The sequence below is a fragment of the Lytechinus variegatus genome, chromosome 1 (genome assembly GCF_018143015.1).
Source record: "Lytechinus variegatus isolate NC3 chromosome 1, Lvar_3.0, whole genome shotgun sequence".
NCBI classification, from domain to species: Eukaryota; Metazoa; Echinodermata; class Echinoidea; order Temnopleuroida; family Toxopneustidae; genus Lytechinus; species Lytechinus variegatus.
Window position 1 is genome coordinate 75,531,968 of NC_054740.1, and position 24,489 is coordinate 75,556,456.

The 24,489-nt window shown below is 33.3% G+C and overlaps 1 protein-coding gene across 4 annotated transcripts in view; it reads right to left on the reverse strand.

Annotated features, from left to right (window-relative positions):
- Positions 1–5,418: 5,418 nt before the first annotated feature.
- Positions 5,419–24,489, reverse strand: part of LOC121423170 (CD63 antigen-like) — a 31,160-nt gene continuing 12,089 nt past the window's right edge. Inside the window, exons 2-6 of one of the 4 annotated variants that reach the window (XM_041618485.1) lie at positions 21,195–21,383; positions 20,236–20,406; positions 10,206–10,367; positions 9,080–9,163; positions 5,419–8,082 (exon numbers count right to left, since the gene is read on the reverse strand). In XM_041618485.1, coding sequence (XP_041474419.1) covers positions 7,993–8,082; positions 9,080–9,163; positions 10,206–10,367; positions 20,236–20,406; positions 21,195–21,383 — 696 coding nt within the window. In that variant the 3' untranslated portion in view covers positions 5,419–7,992. Of the gene's footprint in view, positions 8,340–9,079; positions 9,164–9,972; positions 10,120–10,205; positions 10,368–20,235; positions 20,407–21,194; positions 21,384–24,489 lie in introns of all 4 variants that reach the window. The other 3 variants (XM_041618501.1, XM_041618492.1, XM_041618509.1) reach the window with 3 other exon arrangements.

The window sequence follows — 24,489 nt, forward strand, 5'->3', positions numbered from 1 at the left end:
CTTCTGTGAAATCACAAATCTTGGTCACATTGCCAATATGAGGATCTCCATCAGCATTAGCGATTCCAACATTCAAATGCTCATAACTTTCTTCTTGTTTTGTCTGGTCACTCTCAAGTCTCATTGATCTTATAAAATCAATTCCTTCTTATGAATCAAATTTTTCAAACAAATTGGTTTCCCTCTCATTTTCAATGAATCTTGGGAATACTGAGTTTGTTTGTCTCACCAAGTATTTGCATTTCAAGGCATCTGATCAGTTTCACAAACACTATGGACAAACAATGTGTCATGGCTTTGAGGCATCTGGTTAGAATCTATGATTTTCCTTCTCCAACTAAATAGTTGATATCCTTCAAATGTTCTGTTTGGTTTCATCTCACCCCTGGCATTTCACATGATCTAATCCTACTTCACTTACAACCAGTGTGCTTACTAATCATTTAGTCTGATTGCCGGCCATTCAGCACTGCTACCAATTTTTTCTAATTTCCAGTTAGGCAACCTTTTTCATCTTATCTCCACGAACAGTAAACCCCACAACAAAATGTACTCCATCATGCCGAGTGTTCACTGTAAACAACACTTCATGTACAATGTTTGGCGAGCCCAGAGAAACAAATTAATTTGAATATTTTATCATCTGACTTCACAATTAAGACATCTAAAACATGGCAGAACTTGTACACATTTCCTGGTGGGGTTTACTAACTTTAGAGCACCACTGTATATGGTGCAAGATGATCTGAGAGTTAGACCTTTTGCTTGAAGACCAAGTAGATACATATACAATGGGTCAGGTGCATAAAAAGTAGCAATTGCTTTTGCTAGGTTTTTGCTTGGCTTTGCTTGATTCCATATCCATAAAAAAGAGCGAGCAAATGCTTGTGCTATTAAGTTCAAGCAATCGCTGACTGCTAGCACTTCCTTGACGATTATTAGCTACTGCTAAAAAGCGTAGGCATAAATCGAGAATTTCGCTTGTGCTTTTAAGCTCTTGCTTATGTTTTTTTCAAGCTCCGTCAGAGCAGCTTGAGCATTTGCTTGATCAATGTGTTTGCATTTTTTAATTACGGTTTATGCCCAAGAAAGAGAACCCCAAGGTTTACAGTAGCCTACATGTACATGTTTTCTTCAAAGTATAAGTGCAAACCAAATGCCACATATATAAATTTATTGAAAAAAAAAGTTAGTTCGACACATAAAAATGTTATATGAAAGCAGCGGTAATTTGCACTGCCACACCTTTGCTTTCGAATCCTGCCTTTTCTTGTGTTCGCACCAGTACGACATCGCTTTCGTTCAAAACGCTAGCAATTGCTTTCTGAAGGCAAGATAAGGGTTCCAGCACTAGCAAGAATATGAAATACAGCAATTGCTGAAGCATAATATTTTGCTTTGCTTGTGCTTGAAGCAATTGCTATGACTTTTTATGCATCTGACCCAATAGCTTAATTCCATCAAGAAATAATTACTAGAATGATTTCGCTGATAAGTAGCTGAGAGTAAAGTAAAGGTTTTGAGGTCTGTCAACAACATATCCTGAATCAATATTTTACCCCATTGGACACCGGTTGATTTTTCTACAGCATGTTTTCCATACACTAAACAGGTTTATATTACTGATACTTTGATATCTAATTTTAAAGCTTAAAAAAACAGTACTTGGTAATAAATGTTTCCTCCAAGAAATGCCATCAAACAGACATTCATAGACAAATTTACCTTTCATGTACTAACATCTCCACACACATAACAATCGAGGATTATTAAAAAGGCAGGATTTCCACCTGGGTTCAAAGTCTAAGTTGACTTTGCCTCGGTACTGGATCTTTCTCAAATAGAGACTTTTTTGATGAGTAAAAAAAATGTAAATGTCAACCTGTTAAAGGTTACCCTTGCAAAGTTGGTTTTTATAAAAAGCTGAAAAAAATGTGAAAGTTTGGGCAAAAATTCATCAAAGAATGAGAGTGTTAATTGTAGCAATTTGTAAAGTTTGATTTTGATACAAACATATGCAAGCAGCTACATTATACTGTAGCGTGAAATATAAATTCCATAAATCTGTTTTTTCAGTGGTTCATGAAAATATTTTTCTCGTAGCAGCATGTATGAAATGTGTCTGGCAATATTTTGAACAGGTAAAAATATTTTTAGTTTTCTGAGGATATTGCATTTTACAGAATTTATGTCATATGACATGGGGAAACTGTCCATACGTGACTTCACAAAATAAAAACTTTAAAGATCCATAACTCTCGTTATTCTATGACAGATTTTCACAGAAAATTTGTTAAAGTTTGTCTCTTTGAGACAGTCTACGTAACAGCTCTATCCCACTTTTCTTTCTTCATCTCCATGTATGTTACTCAGCGTATATAGAGATGCCCAGGCAGTGATATGCACAATACAAGTGCAGTCGTGTTATGTAAAGATGACTTCACAGCTGGGTGAAGTTCCCCTTTTAATAATGTACTGTCTGCTCTACCTTTGATTACATTGTACCAGACACTATAGTTTGGTAACAAAACAATTTTCAATGGTGTGAAACCGTCCTGTACTGGTTCTTTTCCTTGTTTTAGAGGGATATAAAATGCATACAGGCACAACTGGATGTTGGCATACATAAGCTTCATGTGTTGAAGTGTTTTGTCTGTTGGAAAATGAATTTGATATTGCAAAAACAAAAGGCCACTTATGTGATTTCCTATTACTCCTCCTGACTGATGGTACTTGGCCGGGTTACAAACCAAGCAATGAGTCTGTCATGTGAATGCTGAAAAACAGTTTGATCATTTGATGTATTAACATTAAAGGCAAAGCTCAAGCTTAGCACCACTGTTCAATCCCTCTTTTGAAATGATTACTGATTCATGAATTTTGTCACTGAACTTATGGCTTTTACTTGGTCAATTATATGAATCCTTAATCGAGATAGCCCCATGTCAGAAGAAAATTTAGCTTGGAATCAATGCAACATGTCAGCTAAACATTATAAAATAAATGTATATGTGGGGTGGTATTCAGGGAAAACTATAAAAAATTTTGTCATTTCTCTCTGAGATGAGAAACCGCTATGATTATTCTAAATTTTTATCTCTTCTCTGTCATATTCCTTTAAGTTCCCGTCCATCTTCCCACTGACAAAGGATTTCTAAGAGAGAGAAAAAAAAGTGTGTATGGCCCCACGACTTGTAGCATGAAGTAATGGATGAGTAGTGAAACACGATAATCTGATCTAAACAAAATCATTGTGTGCTCGACATATAGTCATCATGGCATCAGGATATTACAAAATTTATGACTGCTAGACCCAGTCATAAATTTTATCATGTCTTCTGCCTGTAATAAATTATGCGCCTTTTTTTAATTCATATATTTTTTGTGTGCAGTGAAGAAGAGACAAAGTTTATGACAATTTTGATGACAATTTATGACATCCACCATAATACCAATCTGTCATATCTCTAAAAAAGATCAAAAGTCAATGTTCAGAATACCAGTCCTATATTTGAATATATAAGGCATCAGCCAGGTAAAAAGCAAATTGTTTTTAATTCATTATGGTGACTGGCATGCATGTAGCCCCACGGCAGGAAGTGATGTATTTTTTTTTAATGATGTGTTCATGGAGTCACACTGAACATTACGAACTTATCTTAAATCCAAACAAAACAATGAGAGACTGTAATAATTTAATCATTTAATTTTGGATTTTTTCAGGGGGAAATATTTTGCATGGATATATTCAAACATAATTCTAATTTTGGAAAACATATATATAGCAACTTCAGTTCACTGCAATTTGAAATGGCTTATAATATTCAATTCATTTGTAACTTATGAGCAGCTCTGTGAAATACAGCTAACTCAAGTCAAATCTTTTGAGAGTTGAGACCACAAAAAATTGTTTTGACTTATTATGAGAAGAGGACAAAACATGTTAAATCCTGCCCTGTTGCAAAGTTTAATTATGGTAACTTTACTACCCAATTGTAGCTACCATGGTAACGCTGACCACTAACCAATCAAAATCAAGGATTTCATAAAAATTACCATTGAATGGCAAAGTTACCGTAATGGTAACTTTTATGCAACGAGACCCTGGTGGGTGTTTCATAAAGCATTAAGCTGTAAGTTACATGTACAAGCAACTTTAGAAACAACTGGTGATCATTTCTTGTGATAAATGATATACACCAAATATTCACTGATGTTAATTTGGCACCCAAGAAGGGATCAGTAGTTGTTCGTAAAGTCCCTCATAACTTACAGCCATCTCTATGAAACACCCACCTGGGGACCGTAACACAAAGATTTGCATCAAATGCTAAATACCAATGACCAATCAAGATCATCGTTGCATGCACACTGTTTAAAATACTGACTGGGAGCCAATCAGAGCGGTTCTTTCATATTTGCAATTCATCACAAACCTTTGCGTTATAGGACCCTGGTTTAAAACTTGCTTTGACTTAGGCGAATATTTGACTTTATATGGAAGGTCCACTTAAGCAAGATTATCTGTACATCTGGGTCTTGAAATCTATTCATACAGCTGATTTCATCTTTCAACAGAAGAATACAGCACAAATCTGTTTTTTACAACTGCTCCCGATTAAAATATTTTCATACCATTCAATTTAGATTTTTTTACTCATGTGAATCTGATTTATGATCTATAGAATTCATTAGAATACAGTCAAATGTTCACTACACAAAAGACAAATTAAAACATGATGAAATAATAGAGAGACACTTAACATATTTATTAGTAGTCATATATGTGTGAAATTAATTCCTGCAGTATAAATGACCAAATAGTTAAAGAAAATATGTCACATCTGACATTTTTAAAGGGATAGTATACCCTCCTGATATATATATAATTTGTATTTTGGTATAAAAGTATGATATATAAATCTGAAGAAAATAGATCACATCATTTTGTGAGAATATAGAAAATTTGTTTTTGAGTGATACGTTGTGCAAATTTACCAACTGTTCGATGTATATTTCAACCCAGACATGTACATCAATTTGGTCAAAATATGATAACAAGAGATATGGAAGTGAGGTTCACAGCATTACCTTCAAACATAATACATCTTACTATAAAAAAGAAAGACATCTTAGTGACCAAATCAATTCCTTGATTATAAGACTTCACTTGTCAATCAAAGGGGATTGGTAAACTGGTATACATGTAGGGGAGACTGGGGTTAGTTGGAACATGGGGTAAGTTGAAACATTGTAATTTTCTTTAACGCCTGTCAAGTAAATTTATGCAACACTGCCCTCAATTTATTGTTATTGATACTACAACTGTTGTATTACTAATAGCAATAAATTGAGGGCAGTATTGCATAAATTTACTTTACAGGCGTTAAAGAAAATTACAATGTTTCAACTTACCCCATGTTGCAACTAACCCCGGTCTCCCCTACTTCATATGATATTCAAATTTCTTCTGGGAAATACATTTTGTACGAGTCTTGGACACTGTTGGAGGAACCATGAAATACAAGTTTTAAATGCATTCTTAAAAAAAAAAACCTTTCTGGACAACACTGACTGAGTTGAAAAATCTAAATGAAAAGTTCACTGCCAGGAAACAATCAAGCTTTTGACAGAATTACAATCATGATCATACACAGTACATACGACCAGCTACTGCTTTAATACTCAATGCACACATAACAAACAGGTCTACAAATGACTTTCTATCAATGCACATATTTCTTTGAAATTCTCTGGTCATCGCGATCAAAACACTACAGAAAAGGAAACAAGTGTGTCCAGTTGCACTTCAAGACTACAGATAGTTTCACTGTCCTCAGTATATATTTACACATTACAGTACTTGAACATTCTATCCACATCACAATACATGTACATGTATGCAATACACCAACTAATGACTAACACTGTAGTTTTGATACCACTTACATGTACAATTCACAGAAAATGAACAAAGTTTAGAAACTTCAATAATAGAAGTTGGCATAGAATGAGTTGACTTCGGGTACTAGTAGATGGTAACTATTTACATTGGAGATAGCATTGCTAATGTACATGTAGATCGTAATGGCATGATGGCATTTGAAAATGTTTACCGCATGATGTATACATGTAAAATATAAAGAATAGCACTGGTTTTGGAGTCTATTTGCATGAATTACTGAAGTAAATTGAATGTACATGGAAACAGTGTAAATTACCTACTGTAGTAGATACCATGCTAATATTTTAAGGATTGAGGAACAATGTGGTTTTGTAAAACAGCACAAAATGATGTTAAATATATGCTGGTATAGAAGGGTGACGTCTCATGCCACAAAAAAGTGCAAAGTATTCTGTAGAATATACTGAACATGTACATCCATGTACAAGATGTCTTATGTCTTATATGCATGCGCATATATTCTTTATTGATTGTGAGGACTTGAATATGTTTATGATGCTGTATTCCTGTTCAATATTATTCTTAAGTTATCCATATAATACCCCAGACACTACAGTATACAATGATGAATGATGAATTTGAAACCAATTGAAACCAGGTGCTACTTTCAATGTATCAACTGTCATATCGCGCTAGGAGATCGCAACAGATGGTGTACCAACATGGTGCGTATGTATTGTATACCAGCAGAATAAATCTGTCTATGGTCATAAGATGTATGCATGTAGTTTATACTTTACAGTACTGTGAGGAGTTTAGTACACATCAGAGAATATTAATCTACATTTAACAATGTTTAAAAAGTACTGACGTGAAGAGTACTATACTCTCTTGCTGCTTGAGAGAATGTGAGACTTATAAAAAAACAGATATTTCCATTACAATTTGTAACATGCATGCTTCAAGCACAAATGACAAATTCCATGTATTTTACACAATTCTTACGAATGCACAATTATGAAGCTTATCCACTAGAAGAATCACAGCTGTAATGTCTAATACATGACATCATTCCCCCTTGATCTTCACAAACACTGGAAAGGGCCTTGTTCATATATCGCAAAAAGATACAATTAACTTTTACAACTGATTTGTAATTTTTAGTACATGATTTCACATAGACTTACAATTACTATTCATGGTATAGTCAATTGTATCTTACATGTTACAGAGCTAAGATTACTACAAGCTATCTAATAGAAATATCTCTCTAGCATCTTATGTAACATACATACTGCACAAGACATAACAAACTTGATATTAAGAAGTATTTTATAGACATACATTGTACAAGAATAAAGAAGAATAAGGACCTTGTTGAGATTTTATCAGACATGAAAAATACCGTACCGGTAATTGAATTATAACTTCATTTAAAAAAAAACTAGAATGTAAATAAAGATGTAACTAATTTCAAACTCATTTATAAAACTTCTCTAATGAATTATAATAAGCATAAAACCTTTTCCCCACACATCTTTGGAAACTTCTTTTTCTACATTTCCAATACAATTTAGTACTATTGTATGTCCAATTTACATAGAATAGTCTTGTAGTGTTCTCTTCCCTTCATTTATTTCACCCCATTACAAATCAACCCCATGAACAAAAATATGAAAATATGTCATTTATACTTTACACTTTCAAAATTCTTTAGTTATTTTCCTTTAAATTAAGCATTATACATACAGTTAACGATGTTCAAGAAAAAAATCTATAATTTCTCTTAACTTTTACAAAATGAATATGATAAAGTTTAATAAATAGATGACAGATCAGGAATAAACATTCTAAGCCTTTTTGAGCAGTACTGTATACTTTATAAGTAAGCCTTCTTATATGGTAAAAAAAAAATGTTAAAGCATGTTAATAATAAGACCAATAAGTTTTGATGCTAATCTCTCTACACATCTTAAATTTCTCCCTCTGTTCGTTCGACTCAATAATGTAACTTTACAAGATTTAAGGTTGAGGATGAGATCAAGGAACAAAGCCCAAAACAAATCTTTTACGATGCACATCTAACCCTAGGTACCTTGATTGGAGCTTTCAACTACCACCACATAGGGACCACTAACATACCTCATCAAACAACACGCAAATGCAATTCCAAAGATCTGTAACAAAATGATAGATATCATCATTACTTTGCTAGTATTAATTATATACACCAATAATCCCAGATCCTTCTTATTTTGTATTTCTTAATGTTTATGACTTATAAAATATTAACATGTGAGTTTTCAAAACCAAATGAGATACAAGATTAAGTTATAAAGGTGGAGGATGAGATGAAGGATTAGCCATCTTAAACCGTCTCATATTCGCCTTTAACGACCCTCATCAAACAGCAAGCAAATGCGATTCCAAAGATCTGTAAATAGAATGATAAAAACCAAAATATACATGTATACCATGATGAATCAGGAAATAAACTATAATTAGTAGTACTATTTCCATAGTCAACAAGGACCCTTCTCGAACCACTTGTATTAGTCCATATATATTGTAATGTTCAGTAAGAGCCCTCACTTCTCATCACTCATAATTCTCATCACTGGCAGGTTTTTATTCATTATTGCAACAGTACTTTTCACCTTAGTTAAACAAAGGATATATCATAAATATTATATGTGGATAATTTGTTAGTAATTACATGTTCATCCTACAGAAAATGGAAGCACGGAGGGTTCTTTCACAGACAACTAACACCTAAAATCCCTAAAGAGAGATCACATCAATTTTAAGAGAGGTAGATTGGTCTACCTCTTTTATATTCATATTGATATAAAATATGTTAGTGAATAACCCAAGGGTCCAATAGAATGAAGAGAAATAGGACAGATTAAGTACGAAATAATACCTTTTACAAATACAAGTCTGTAAAAAATACATATCTCAATACGTATTGCACATAATCATACTGCCAGGGTAATACATGAAACTTGGTAACACATAAACAAATTGGTTAAATAAATATCACATAATCAATCAAGCGTTTCATTGTCTTTGTCAATGATAAGCTGAACATTATACATGTACAAACCAACTTTAACAATTAAATTGAACAACAATAATAGAATAGCATATTTTCAAAACAGGTTATGTACCCACCTCAATGACAGCAATGCCAATGGCTACTCCAGCTATGATTCCAATATTGCCAATCAGAAGATCTTTGAGTGCGGGATAGCAAGCCTGAAATATCAAATAATAATACATCCGAAAATAAATTTCCACATCAAATGGACAATCATCCAATAGATGTGTCAGAAAAAAAGGAATTTCCAACACTTTCTTGGGGGGAAATACGAAATCAGCAATATAGTAAAAATAAAAGTACATCTTGTCAGCATTTATATACTACAATGATGATATTTCTAGCATCTAGCATTACTGAACACCATCGTTTTGAAAATATTTAGCAAAATTGCATTTGGTTCATTTGCAAAACCAACACAATGGGATCGAATTTAAACAGAAAATTGATTGTATATATATATCAAAGGTTTTTCTCAATAAGATATTTTGTTGTTCCACATTTCAATAGCCTTCTTCATATATGAAATTGTAAACTGATTTTTACATTCAGATTGTTAATATAAAAGTCATGCAGAAATTTATGAAACCTTGTTTTATAAGTATGAAAAAAAATTGATGTCATACCCATACATGTATGAAATAAATAACAATTTCTCTCATAACGAAAGAATTTTCACAATGGTCCAAAGGACCATGTTACACTTTCCTAAACCTACTATAGATGAATTTAAAGACAATACCTCATCCATTCCATAACTACATGTACATGTAGCTACCCAGCTGAAAGCCAAGGAATGAATTTAAAAATTAAACGTTATATATCTTCAATGAAATAGACATGTATCACATCCACTATATTCAACAATTGATAATCTCTGGTTGACTACTGAATCCCCTTTGGCTTACAACAGAGACCACTAGGTTCAGAAAGAAAACGGGTTAATACTAGACCATATAAAGCTTACTTCTGTGTAGATATCAAAGTTAGGTGATCCTTGTACATTGCAGTTTGAAACAGAAGGTGTCTTGCAGCATGATTGGGGAACCATGTTGGGATTCGACGCGTTATACCCCAACCAGTCAGTGTAGTTATCCGATCCACAGCATTCCAACTAATACACAAACAACCATCGACACAGGGGGGAAACAAACCATTCAAATACAAAATGAAGGAGCTGAAAGGTATTTATTCACTTACGTAGACATGTATTTTATGTTCTGCCACATACGGATCGCGCGACACATCACTGTTACAGCCTTCTTGCATTGTAATACAGCATGACATAGGTACCACGTTGTAGCCAGCCGTGTCGTTAAAGCCAAACCATGAAGTATAGTTGAGTGTTCCACAGCACTCCAACTGATGGGTTAGTGAAAGCAGGTATTTGCAGAGTAGGATGGATGCGAGTATGAGGAGAGTAAAATGAGGTGCAAGATGTATTATGGGTTAAGAGTGAAAAGCATGAGACTATATGAGAAAATGTTAGAATTCCGGTTAATTTTCAAGGTTGCAAACCAGACCTTGACACACTATCAATGGAATATTAAAAGCTTCAGACATGCGCGTATATTCATTGACTTATTTTTGCAGAAAATTATCCTCCCTATCAAGAAATGCTTTTTTTTCTTCTCTTGTTTGTTTGTTTTTTTTTCTAATGCTGCATGGTCTTTCCAAAAAATTAATTGATGAAAATGCTCAAACATGTATGTAAATGCACATACTGATAAATGTGAAGAAAATCTGTACTCTGATCCCATTCAATGTGTCAAGCTCTGTATATTCTAAATTATGCAAAATCATACTACAACAATTAGAAATACAAATATTTGGTGATATAAATGAATTACGGAGAGAGTTTTAGAGAAAAAAGAGACATAAAGAAAGAAATATACATGATGAGGAGCAAATTTGAAATGTAATTTCTTGAATTTAGAACATTATCATCTCCAAAGTACATGAACATGTAAAAAAAATGACATGTACACTAATGCAACATTACAAATATACAACTAGCATGTATGGCTGGAACTTCAATGATAGTTATACAGAAATTAATCTCAGGCATCAACATCCACACAAATAATGTACATATATGGGCAGTACGAAACATACATGTACGTACATCCATGTACAGTACATAATTTAGAATGCCATATCATTTGGCAAATTGATTTAATATAAAGACATTATCAAAAAGTTCTGTGAAAATCAATTACAAAAGCATGAAAGTCTATTTATTAGAATTTTCAGATTTTCTTTGTTTATACACACTGCCCAACTTTTTGTTGTTTATGAAATGCCTTTGTATGTTGCATGTTCAAGCAAAATTTGGGGAAGAAAAGATCGTTCTATGGAAAGATATTGAAGAAAATATGCTGTTAGATTCCATTGACGCCTACATGTATGTACATGTAAATGAAGAACACACATTACTCATTTACAACAAATTACATGTATACTTAAAACTAGCTTCCTTTAGCCAAAGTATGGCAGCACTGTACACATATCTTTCAAAGTGCAGCATGTCTAACTCTTACCAAAAAAATGAACATGGGATATGTTTATATACTGTAACTCTCTTCCAAGAGAGTCAAATACATGTAGCTTCTTAAATGTCAAGTCCACCCAAGGAAAATGCTGATTTGAATCAATAGAGAGAAATCAAACAAGGTTAACACTGAAAATTTCATCATAATTTTATGTAAAATAAGTTATGACATTTTAAAGTTTCATTTATTTTTTAACAAAACTATTAGATGCAAAACTGTGATATTCAAATGAGAGAGTCAATGGTGTTCCTGACCATTTCTTTTGCTTTTGAATGTTTGCATAGAATATTTCAATTTTTACAGATTTGATAATATCAACTTGACTGAGCAAAAAATGTTAAAATAATGGCAATTCCACATTTCCAGGGAGGAATAACAGAAACAGAATAAAATTTTTGTTTCACATGAAAATGAGGAGAAAATTACATAGACAGTATTTCATATACTAGTAATAAAATACAAAAGAAATAATGAGCAGGTGATGTCAGCAGTCACCTCATTTTCATTCCGACCAGGATGTGAATATATTGTCACTGTTTTGTGAAATTTTCAGTGTTATAACTGTTTAAATTTTCTATTTTTATTCAATTTTTTTTAAGGACGGTGGATTTATCCTTTTCTATAACATGCAGAAAATGTGAGAATTGTAAAATGGATGTTCCTTATAGCCTGGTTGCCATCTTGAAAAAGGTGTCAATTGGTGATGATCACTTTACATCTACATTACACTCCCAATCAAATGAGACTTACAAAATCATAACTTTCTCATTTAAACAAATCTTGATGGAACAACCTTTTTTTCTTTGCTTCTCTCTATCCCTAATTTGATTTACATGTATATTAGGGTCATTCCATGCCAGTTCACCAAATGCATGTGCAATTTTGCACCCGACCCTCTCAGAATTCGTCTTATAAATTGGTACTCATAAAATTCACCATGGCCCACGCACAAAACAAAAAAATTAGTCCAATCGGTCCGTCGGTTCTCGTGCTACGGCCTGCCCTTTTCTCCTTGTTTTGACAAAATGGGGGTGACCTTCAACTTTCAATGGCCATTGCGTCATAACGTGTTGACCAATTTTCACGAAACTGGTACCATTCAAAAGGAAATTCAGAGAGGAATCCAAAACATGCATCACACGTATTTGAGCGATTTATAAGGTCATGCCCTTTGACCTTAACTTTAACCTTGAGTTTGACCTCCGGACAAATAATTTTTACTTGATTTTCATGTATGTTAATTATTAGTATGATATTGACAAAATGTATTAAAATCAATGATATTTTATTTCTTCACATTTTAAAACTCTTCGAAAGAAAGCAATTATCTGATCTGAAATTTCACTCTAGTCCAACATACTGATATTCATGTTAGTACAATGTTTACCAGTCCCATAATATACGATTTCTTCCAATCTTAAGTTTACAGTATGCAAAGTTAACACACGAAAAGAAATTAAGCTCATCAGTTAACAAATGAAACATTAAACATTTATGCTTATGAATCCATGTAGGTACTTGTTTAGGCATTTTGATGTTGGGCAATATAAAATAATTCATTATTAGAAAATTGCTGGGAACAGCAATATCCTGCTTTCTAGTCAGCTGTACTCCCCCAAAGTGGATACATTCTTCAGATCCTGTAAATGGTAAATGTTCTGAATTTTTTACATGTAACACTGGCGTTCGCCAGGGGGAAAACCTTTCCCCCTTGTTATTTGCAAATTGCAATATACTTGAATGATTTTCAAGAACATCTCAGCAGATTCTATGGTGGCCTTAGCTCTTTGGTGAATGACATACATGGCTACCTAGATGATGAAGATGTAGAAACCTTTGTTAGAAGTACCCTGTCTTTTGTATGCAGATGATACATGTACATGTACCATAATTTTAGCAGAAAGTGCAGAAGAATTGCAAAAAACATTAGACGGAGGAGAAAATTATTGTAATACTTGTTGGCAATTGACTATCAATACAAGCAAAACCAAGATTGTTCTTTTCTCAAAAGGAAAAGTTAGAAATGTACCTCGTTTCACTTTTAGTGGTGATGTGATTGATGTTGTAGATGATTTTGTATACCTTGGAATTCAATTTTCTTATAATGGTAGTTTCAAGTAAGCAATATCAAAGCAAGTACATGTAACACAGGCTAGAAAGGCCTTATATTGTATGATGGTAAAAGCAAAAAGATTACAACTTTCAGGAGATACACAGTGCCACTTATTTGATCATATGGCAGGCCAGGGTTGGCATATTTCCCGCTTTGGAGGCTTATTTCCAGGACGCCGTGAAATAAGCGGTATTTACCACTTTTCATCGGGAAATATAATTTTCCACTCACTTTTCTATCTAGGGATTTTCAAATTTTGAACATAAACACAAAGGTGGTGAGCATGGTTGCTCTGGTGTGTACCATTTGTGTGTGTTTGTTTGTGTGCTTATGTTTGTGTTTGGGTGTTATCTATGTTTATTTTCATGAAATGCTGGAAAAAATACAATAAAATGCTAAAAAGATCCCAAATATACATCTAATTTAGATATGATGTTCTTCATTAAGTCAGTCAATAATTACCATATTCATGAATACCTACATGTACATGTATTAATGAGCATAAACTTATATTTTTCGGGCCCGATCTTTAGAAAAAGGTGTAAATTCCCCAAAATGACAATTAAATACATAAATATCATCATAAACATTTGGGACCCTATTTTCATTGTCAAATTCTTCAATTTCTCTGTCATCCTCATTGATGTCACTATCTCTGCTATATCCTTCTTCGTCATACATGTATATCGAGGATATTCTTGTCTCAATGTGCAACAGACGTTCTTTTGAAATTTTGTTGATCTCACTATGACTGATTAAAAGTGAAGCTATTGTAAAGGGAAACAATGGAGCGTGCTCCAAGATTGATTTGTTTACAATAGCTTTATTATTCATTTTGCATTTCCCATGAAACATTCAGTAGCTAAAGTATGTCAATCATGTTGTTATTGTATTCATTTTATATTTCTGAAAGGAAGCAACTTTTGACACCCCTTTCCACTTTTGTGTACATTTGTATAAGTTATGCTTTTTAATTTTTGTGTTTGCTTTGTTTGTTGAACTTCTTTAAAAAGTTATATTAAAAGAGTTGCAACATTAAAAATGGCATAATCAGAGTTGTGTAATTTTTTAGGCAACAAAAAGATCTTTTTCTGTAAGCAATATCAAAATTCAAAACCAGCAACCACAAGTACACACTGACACGTGTACATTTACATACTAAAACTCCTTCCATACATGTACAGTAGAATACTGAGCTTTATTCAATGACATACAATGGCATGTAAAAAGTTAAACCCCAGGAGAAATATTTGTTTATGTTTTAACATGATTATTCAATTTCCAGGAACATGATTTGAGTTTGTTTATGTATGTGTGGACTTACATGTAGATCCTACATGTGTTTGGGTATGTACATGTATGCAGTATGGATTTTATCTGTTTGTGTGTTTCTCCTATGAGTTTTGTGATTCTAATTATTTCAGAACACTATTTTCATTTGTTGAGGTTAAAAACAACTAAAATTATTGATAAAAAAAATCATAAATCATATTTCCCGTTTTTTTTACATATTTACCGGACGGTATTTACCACCGGTAATTACCGCCGGTAATTACCGCCCAACCCTGTCATATGGTATTGCCAGTATTACTGTATGGTTGTGAAGTGTGGGGGTTTGAGTGCATACAGCAAATTTTCCATAGGAAATTCTTGAGGACAATGCTACATGTAAACAGATGAACACCAGACTGCATGGCGTACGGTGAAACAGGACGTGGACCGATATTGAACCAAGTTAAATGTAGAATGGTTGGATATTGGTTTAGAATAAATAAGAGAAAAGATCAGAAATATTTAAATATTTTCTATAACCTGCTTAATCATATGCACACTGTCAATGAATTATCCTTTACAATACTCTGGCTAAAATGTATCAAAGATATTTTTCAAAATGCAGGGTTAGGTAACATTTGGTTGCATCAGGGTGATGGACATAGCAGTCAATGGATTCTCAATGTTCTGAAAACACGTCTTTCTGACATGTGTCAAAAAGATTGGAAATCATCAACCTGGTCTAACCGTATTTGTATGAATTATAGGACGTTTAAAAATGATCCTCACATGGAATCATACTTTTTAGTACTAAGCCAGAAAGATATTGTTACTCTGAGCAAATTTTGTTGTCGGTCACATACACTACCTGTAAATAATAGGATGATTTACATGCAAGTTTTATGAAGGATACAAATTGTCAACTTTGTTTATCCTCAAACTCAGGTGATGAATTTCATTACCTTTTTGAATGTCCTTTCTTCTAGGAGAGAAACTTGTATGTACCAAGACATATCAATAACATCAGGTCAAGTGGACTTAAAAAATATCTAAGTTATTTAATTCTGCTGATTCTTGCCAGCTTAAAAAATAGCAAAATTTGCCAGAACTATCATGTTGCAATTCAACCAGTCTCCCAAGTCAAATATTGAGGACGATGTGCCTATAACAAAAGTAATACCAATATAATTGTAAGTACATGTACCCGTAGCAGTAGGATAATCAAACGGCCAGACAGGCTAGTCTTGTAAAACATTTTATAATACAAACAAAATCAAAGAAAAAAAAATGAAATAAAAATAAACAATAAAAAAAATGTAGCTCAAGTATACTAGTTTTTGTTTATTTAATCTACATATACAATCCATATTAAAGGGGAATCCAGCCTTGGCCATAAAATGTTGTGTTGGGAAGGCGAAAAATAGATTAAATAGAATGGCGAAAGTTTGAAAGAAATCGGACAAGCAATAAGAAAGTTATAGCTGCTTTAAGATTGAGATCACAAATAGAATGTAGATTTCAAATTGGCAACTGGGGAAGTAAATTATGACAAGGGGCAAGGAAAACTTTCCCATAGGCCATGTACTTTATTATCAGGGATTTGTGGTTTTCTCCTAAGTACCCATTCCCCTGAGGCAGTAATCTAATTATAATCCAGGTAGTATATTGTTTTATGTTCTCATGAACGAAAAATACAATTTAAAATAAAACTTTTTGGAAAAATTACATTTTAGCCATAATATGTATTGGAGTACATGGAAGAGTAGTCCTTGCCTTACATCACTATGACATCCCATATGCGGCCAATTTGAAGTCTCCATGGGTAAAGTGATTACCAATATTTACAACATTTAAAAATTCATAACTTTTTTGTTGTTTGTCCAATATTGATCAAACTTTCACCTATCGACTTGTCTGATTTTTCTTTTTTTTATAAAAGCAAGTTTTTATTTAGGTTGGATTCCCCTTTAAACTCTTATGCTCTGTGTTATATCATTCATGAACATTACATGTTTACTCTGTATTCAATATAGGCTGAATATTTTTATATACTATTATGTTCACATTTATTATGTTTGTATATCTTTTGTAAATATGTTTCTATGTTTGTACTCTCTTACCCTAAGAGGGGGTCGATAGAGTCAATAATCTTATCTAATATGAAGTGCAGTGCATGTAATTGGAGGTTGATTGTATAAACACAATTAGCAGACAAAAAAAGTAAAATGCAAATAAAATTGAATAGAAAATATTGTACAACAATGAATGGGTTTCTTTATGGTCTTGGATATTGGATAATAAGATAATTAGTTCAAATGGCCATTCCCCATTTCAGTCACAACTCACAACAATGATCAGATTCTTTATACGTACCACCAACAAAAAAATATATACATGTATTAAAGTAATGGAACAGATGCTGAAAAAAATTAAGGGACCAAATACATGTACTGTATAAAAGCCTACATGTACATGTATACAGTGCGTCCCAGAAAAAACGAAACCGAGATTTAGCGATCATTTATCATTACTTAATCATAAATAAAATAGACAAATGACCTACCAATTTAAAGCTTAGAATCTCCTCTTTCATCTGATATTACTTAGATTATTTCTCATTCACGCATGAGTGAGCAAATGCAATTTGAAGAAAGGATATCAAAAACTCATTTGGCGGGGGGTATCTGGGTTTCAAAAAGAAAACCACATTTTTGAAAAGTTCAATATCTCCTCTTTAATTTGATACCTAAATTACAGAAAATGGTCACGAAATAACAAAGTTCTGGTCATTTTAAATAAGGCTTGAATTTCAATAATTTCATAAAATGAAGAGGTTCTCCAGGCTGGCTTTCAAACTCTCTCGACACTCTATTTTGTTGACGATCAGCCATGCATTAAATCTTTTGTTCACCATGCGAAAGCTTCTGTGGGAAACCGGTATAAACACGTTTATCTCATGAAATTATGGAAATACAAGCCTTATTTCAAATGACCAGAACTTTTTTATTTCTTGACCATTTTCTGTAATTTTGGTACCAAATTAAAGATCAGATATTAAACTTTTCAGAAATGTGGTTTTCTTTTTGAAACCCAGATACCCCCCGCCAAATGAGTTTTTGGTATCCTTTCTTCAAATTGTTTTTGCTCACTCATGCGTGAATGAGAAATAACCTAAGTAATATCAGATGAAAGAGGAGATTCTAAGCTTTAAATTGGTAGGTCATTTGTCTATTCTTTTTATGATTAAGTTATGATAAATGATCACTTAATCTCGGTTTCGTTTATTCTGGGACGCACTGTATAATGGGATCTATTAAACAAAATATCAACATATAATCAGGTATAAGTATGCATGCATTCATACATGATGTGCAATGATGTAAAACTTTTTTTTTTGGGGGGGGGGGCCTAAAATGAGTACAGTGTACATGTAAAAGCATAACAGCTTATCAAAGTGCATTCTATGACAAAAGGGGACTAAGAATGATGGAAAATTAGTGTGCCTGGTATTAAGGTGCCAGAAAAGACTTTACAAAACTGTAGCATGATTTAATAGAGAACTTTGAGTAAAATTTGAATAAAATGACACTTGATGATTATAATGAAATCATATACAATGGAGGTGATGAATACATGTAGTTAGTAAGAGTTTTTTTTTTTGGGGGGGGTAATGAAAATGGCTTATTTTAGCTAATTGAAATGAAAAATGATTTTAAAATAATTTTCCTCTGCTGAGGCAATGCAAACCAAGATATGAGAAACAAATTATGGACAGAATTAGAATAAAGAAATGATGTACAATGATACCAAATATTCCAGCTGTAACAGAGTGTGTACTTCCTATTGCAGTTACATGTAACTAGGAATAGTATCTAAAATCATAGCTTACAGTGTATACAAATAAAATATCCAATAAAATTTCAAAAAGGAAAATGTTCAGTAACTTTTGGAGGCTTGATTAAACAAATTCAAAGAGAGAAAAAAAATTCAAAATAAGGAGAAAATAAAGGAAAATGCAAATATGCTGTAGAAATCAAGAAAAGCAATGGAGAACAATAAATTACAAAATTCAAGTTCACATCCAGAACTGTGTCACATGCATGTACATGTAGTCAAATGTCTGTACTGTACATGAAGGTCCATACAGTAACTGAATCCATGATATGATATGATTGAGTACATGCATACATCATATGGAACTCATCTAGACTTTATGTACAGTATGTTTTGAACAAATAAGAACTGGGTTGGTTTGTTGTCAGAGAACCTCTGAGCACTTTGGTAAATAAACTCATTTCTATAATGTGTGATTCTCCTATTAAGATGTAGGATCCAAGCCTCTAAAGCAAGGGCACAATGTATAGATCAGGGAGTGTGCACAATCACAATGCATGAATAGAAAATACAAAAATACAACAGACCATATTTGAGGACCAATGTGCATCTGAATTTCTTAATACAAAACATAAAATTTATTTGGCTAAATGAAAACTGCTCTGCTTGAATTTGTGATTAGAACAGTGAATTAATTTTTAATAAAGCGCTTTACAATTTTCCCATGAAAGGCAAATCAATATAGCAGGGTTAATATAGCTGAATTTAATCCCACACAACTACAATATCTCTTTTTCCCTTTCTATTGATTTATTTGCATCAATTGCTTTGATATCTGACTCATTCACTTTGGCGCTAATAAAGTATAGGCATGGATAGTATCAATTAGAGTTGGTATATCGAGTACGATGAATTGAGAAAAAAACATGTTTTTTCTGAAGCAATCTCATTAAAAAAATCATGTAATGAAATATTATAAATATCTATTTTCATCTATTAATAATTTAAATATCCATTTCCGAAAAAAGGTACACCTTCATAAAAGGACCTTGTTAGGGTCTACTAGAATCCTTTCAATTCCTTGTATCCTGAGTTCGATCCTGACCTTTACTACCAAGGTCATTGTTGTGGCCTTGTACATGTATATATCTGGGTAGATACGAAAGTCTTATTTGGAACAAATTCACACTAGCAGTGAGAGGAAAACTTCGGATTGAGAAATGACCTGTGACGCCATCCATTCATTTGTTAAAGGAGCTTTAGACTTCAAGAGAGGCTTAGAAATCTACACCGTCTCAACTACTGAAGGCTGATATAATTTTACAGTGCAAGAAAACAATGATATAGGGTGAAAATGTCAAAGAAATGGGTCTTCCTACAAGTAATTCCTACATCATGCACAGGTTTCCTTTAAGTGCCACAGACTGGTCAACTGAGTATCACTAGGTCGGGTACTTACATTTTTCTGCATGTTATCAAAGAGATCTTTGGTTGATTCACTATCGTTGTAACTCTGTTGAAGTTGAGACATGTTTTCGTCGATCAGGTTATCAATGTCATCACGTTTAACATAGCCAGAGATACCCGCAGCCAGTTCCAAGATCAGGAGAAGAACCATGATGAATGCAAACTAGTGTGAAATAATAAAAATAACAGTGTATAAAATTACAGCCATCATACACACGCAAGCTATCACAATTCATGTGACTAGCTGGGATCGACTGGCATACATGCACATGTATGATATCCTTACACGTACAGAATTATTGGCCAATGGATGTGTAAATCCAGGATTTTTTTTCCCTGAAAGACACAGGTACTGAAATAAATATGGATGATTCCATGGTCAGTCACATTACGCTTCTGCGTGTCTTTTCTATAATACTTGATGCTGTCAGTTTTACAGGAGTGAGTCTTCCTGTCAAGTTTATAACTTACATGTATAACTTGTAAAATTGTGCAGAGACTAGTGCTAATAATTCTTTTTTTCAATTAATAATCGCTTAAAACTTAAATAAGGTCGATTGAGTAATTTTTCAGTAAAGCAAGAAATTATACAATGTATTTGCTACCGTACATATTTAAACCGGGGGTTAGTTGCAGAGAGATTTTAAAAGCAAGTCAAAATATCAAGCACAAGTCCAGAAAGCATGCCTTTGATTGCTTAAAAATCATATTGCTTGTGATTTTTAGAGTTGTGTTTGGTAGAATTCTTTCTGCAACGGGCTACAGGGCCTAAATGCATCATACTGTACATGAAGGTAATGATGAAAACATAATTACAGTATTGAAGTCCAAGAGAAGAAATTTGATTGTTTCCAGTGAAACAAACAACTTATTCTTAATTTCAAATTTAGAAGAAGCACCAATTCGAAGAAAAACCGATGTAAATATCAATATCACGACATGTGAACTAACCGTTGCCAGCATGCAGTAGTTCTCCTTGACTGCTCCGCAACATCCAAAGAATCCAGTAAGGAATATGAAGACACCAATACAGATGAGTGCTATAGGGATAGCTGTTCCTGTATTACCAGTGAAGTCTACATACTCACTGTACAAGGTCAATGTCAAACTTCCTCCAATTATGATACCAAGACCAAAGATCTGCAAAAAAAAAAAAAGGATGAAAAGTATTTTGTGGAAATCAAAGAGAAAAATCACAAGTCACAACCATCCTTCTTTCATTGCAGTCACTTTCAGGATAATGCAACGTTATTAAACATCTTCAATATTTGATGCTTTATAACAAAAAGGGATGACATTAAACAAAACAGGGCTGACAGGCACTAAATTTATTTAGGTTAAGGTCATTTTTCCGCAGGCACAAGTACACAGGAAGTCAAAAAGACAAGAAAATTCTGGAAAAAGGGCAAAAAAGGCCAATGAAGTACTGTACATATATATGTAGTACATGTAGGCAAGGTCAATCAAAAGGATACTTTCAGCCTTGAATCTGTATCCAAGCCATGATGCTGAAAATAATCAATTAGCCAAATTGGAAGTGCGGCACTACACATGCAATGTACAGTACATATCAAGAACAAGGATAGTGAAAACAAAATACCGTACTAATAGTATTCACATGATGATGATTATTACAATGATCATAGGCATTTCATTTTATACTTCCATCTACAGTTCATGTATCAAGAAATATTCTATTCCAAGGAGCACAGGATAAATTGACAAAAAAAATAAGAGTTTGGATGAGTGTCATAGTGCCAAAAATTGATAACATGAAGGATAATACTCCAGTTTTAAGTTTAATGATTGAATATTTCTACTTTAATAGTTAACTTATTTCAAATAAAAGGTGCTGTGGAAAAGGAAGCGAATTCAGGTTACACATATACATGTAGGGGTCTTTAGAAGCTTGTGTGATGATCTCAGGCTACGAGCTACAGTACATACACATACATGTACAGTGTGCTAACTACACATTGTGGGTTCAAGGAAGCTCAACTCTGTACCACGGTCACCAGACTTCAAAGGTTCATGAATATTATATGACATTGGCAGTTGGTACAAACAGAGGATTTTTAACAAAAACACATGTACATGTTGTACAGTATTGTATGTGAAACTCCTCTTATTATCCTTGGCAAAGTTTATCTGAATGTTATACATGTAGGTTTAATATGCTGCATGCATGTTTTAAATCTATTTGCAAAAACAATGAAGGATTCCTCTTCCTTTTTGCTTCATTGTTTGTATTTTCAGGAAATCAATGAAGTCTGTAATCCATGAACAAACAACATTATCAGATGGTCAGCAGACATCAGATTGACCTTAAACAATGGTCAAGGCCTTACTCTGAATACACAAATACAATGTAATGCATACAGTACAATAACATGAGATTCCTTAAAATATTTTCAATAGAAAATATTTTCTGTGACTTCTAATGAGCACCTTTACTGCTTTTTTAGAAATACATGTAGGTTACACTGTATCTTCAATCACATACTGGAATGTACATTGATCTCACTAGTACATTTTAGTTTAATAATTATGTCAATGAAAAATCACTGACAAAAAGCTTCATGAGATGCTCCTCTGACTGGGAAAAATATCTTCAGGTTTGATGAACAGTATGCATACATCATATTTTTACATTTTCTCTACAGATATGTAGCAATCATAATTAAAAAGTAACCTTCGCAAGTCATGCTTGAATACTTGCATGCATTGTAGCACAATAGGCAGTCATGGATGGTGTGCTTTTACTAATTACATTGCAAATTACATGGGTGTGGGTGTGTTGATGTGGTATCAGCCTGTTATGCACTTGATGTCTCATATTTTATGCTAGTCACTGAACCAAACCAAAGTACCAGCACTTAAATTTAGCAGCCATATCATTTATAGGGATTCGTCCTTGATTCCAACTGCAAAACATCTCTCGTGATAATATCCATGCTACTTTACAGTACTGGTACATGTATCGATATACATGACCTGCATAAAATCATGTGTATGTAGAGCGGCTCTAAACGCAATGCTTTCTGAATGCTTTAATGCATACACAGATTTAAAAAAAAACATGAAATTTAGTGTCAATGGATAGGTGGATTTCCACTTAGTGTATTTGCGTCTATTGCCTCAATGGAAAAATAAATGTGCGCAAAATGGAATGGGAAATGTACATGTAGGTACTGTAGTACTGCATCCAATATGTATGCACTTCACATTTTCTTCAATATTTCTACATCCTTATCCTTATGTACAGTAAATGTCCAGTAATCCTACATGTAGGTTTCCCTGATCTATTGTAAACAGATCATATTCATATTACACACTATTATGTTACAAATCAAAATGGAATCCAGCCCAAATTGCAAGATTTGTCCCAAAAGCAAATTACTAAATGGGCATACTATCCATAATTGGAGAAGCATAATTCAACAACAAAAAATTTAATTCCCAAGTCAGGAAATTTAAGAAAATGTGGCATTGATCACTGTCTTGTCATGATAAAAAGTAATTTGGTGATTAAATAAATTATCTAATATAATAACTCTATGATTTACAAGTAGCACCATTTTACTCTTTATGGATAATGATCCCATATGTACATCACAATTCATGAATGAGCAAATGCAGCGAGCAAGGAGTCATTACTGCCATGTATATAGAAATGTGCAACTTCATCAGCCAATATACTTAAAGATACTTACATCAGCCGATAAATTTCATGCATCATAAAATACTTGCATCGGCTGATAAATATCATAATATACAATTCATGATATTCATCGGCCGATGCAAGTATTTTACGATTCATGAAATTTATCGGCCGATGCAAGTATTTTTTTAAATCTAGGTTGGCACTAGGTTGTCTTGATGCATTGCGTCGCTAGGATGCAATCACACAGAAGACAAGATGGTGACAATAACATGTAAGTAAAACGCTCTTCTACTTTTATTATTTCATTGCATTTTAGCATCATTTCATAACAAAAACTAATGTAACTTTTGGCCAAACGTTGCCAACCAACATTTTTGCCCAAATGTTAACATCACATTCTAAACATAACTAGCAGTGTGGCGCATTAATATAGTTGCCCAAATCGTCATTGCCGTGTAAGCCAATGGTATCCCGGCCCAGGCAAAGCTTACATATAGTACCGGCGGTAGATGACTTTTACTCTCCAGAAGCCTCCAGAGTCCAGGCTAGAAAAGCGGGAGTTGCGCAACAGCCGAAGTCACT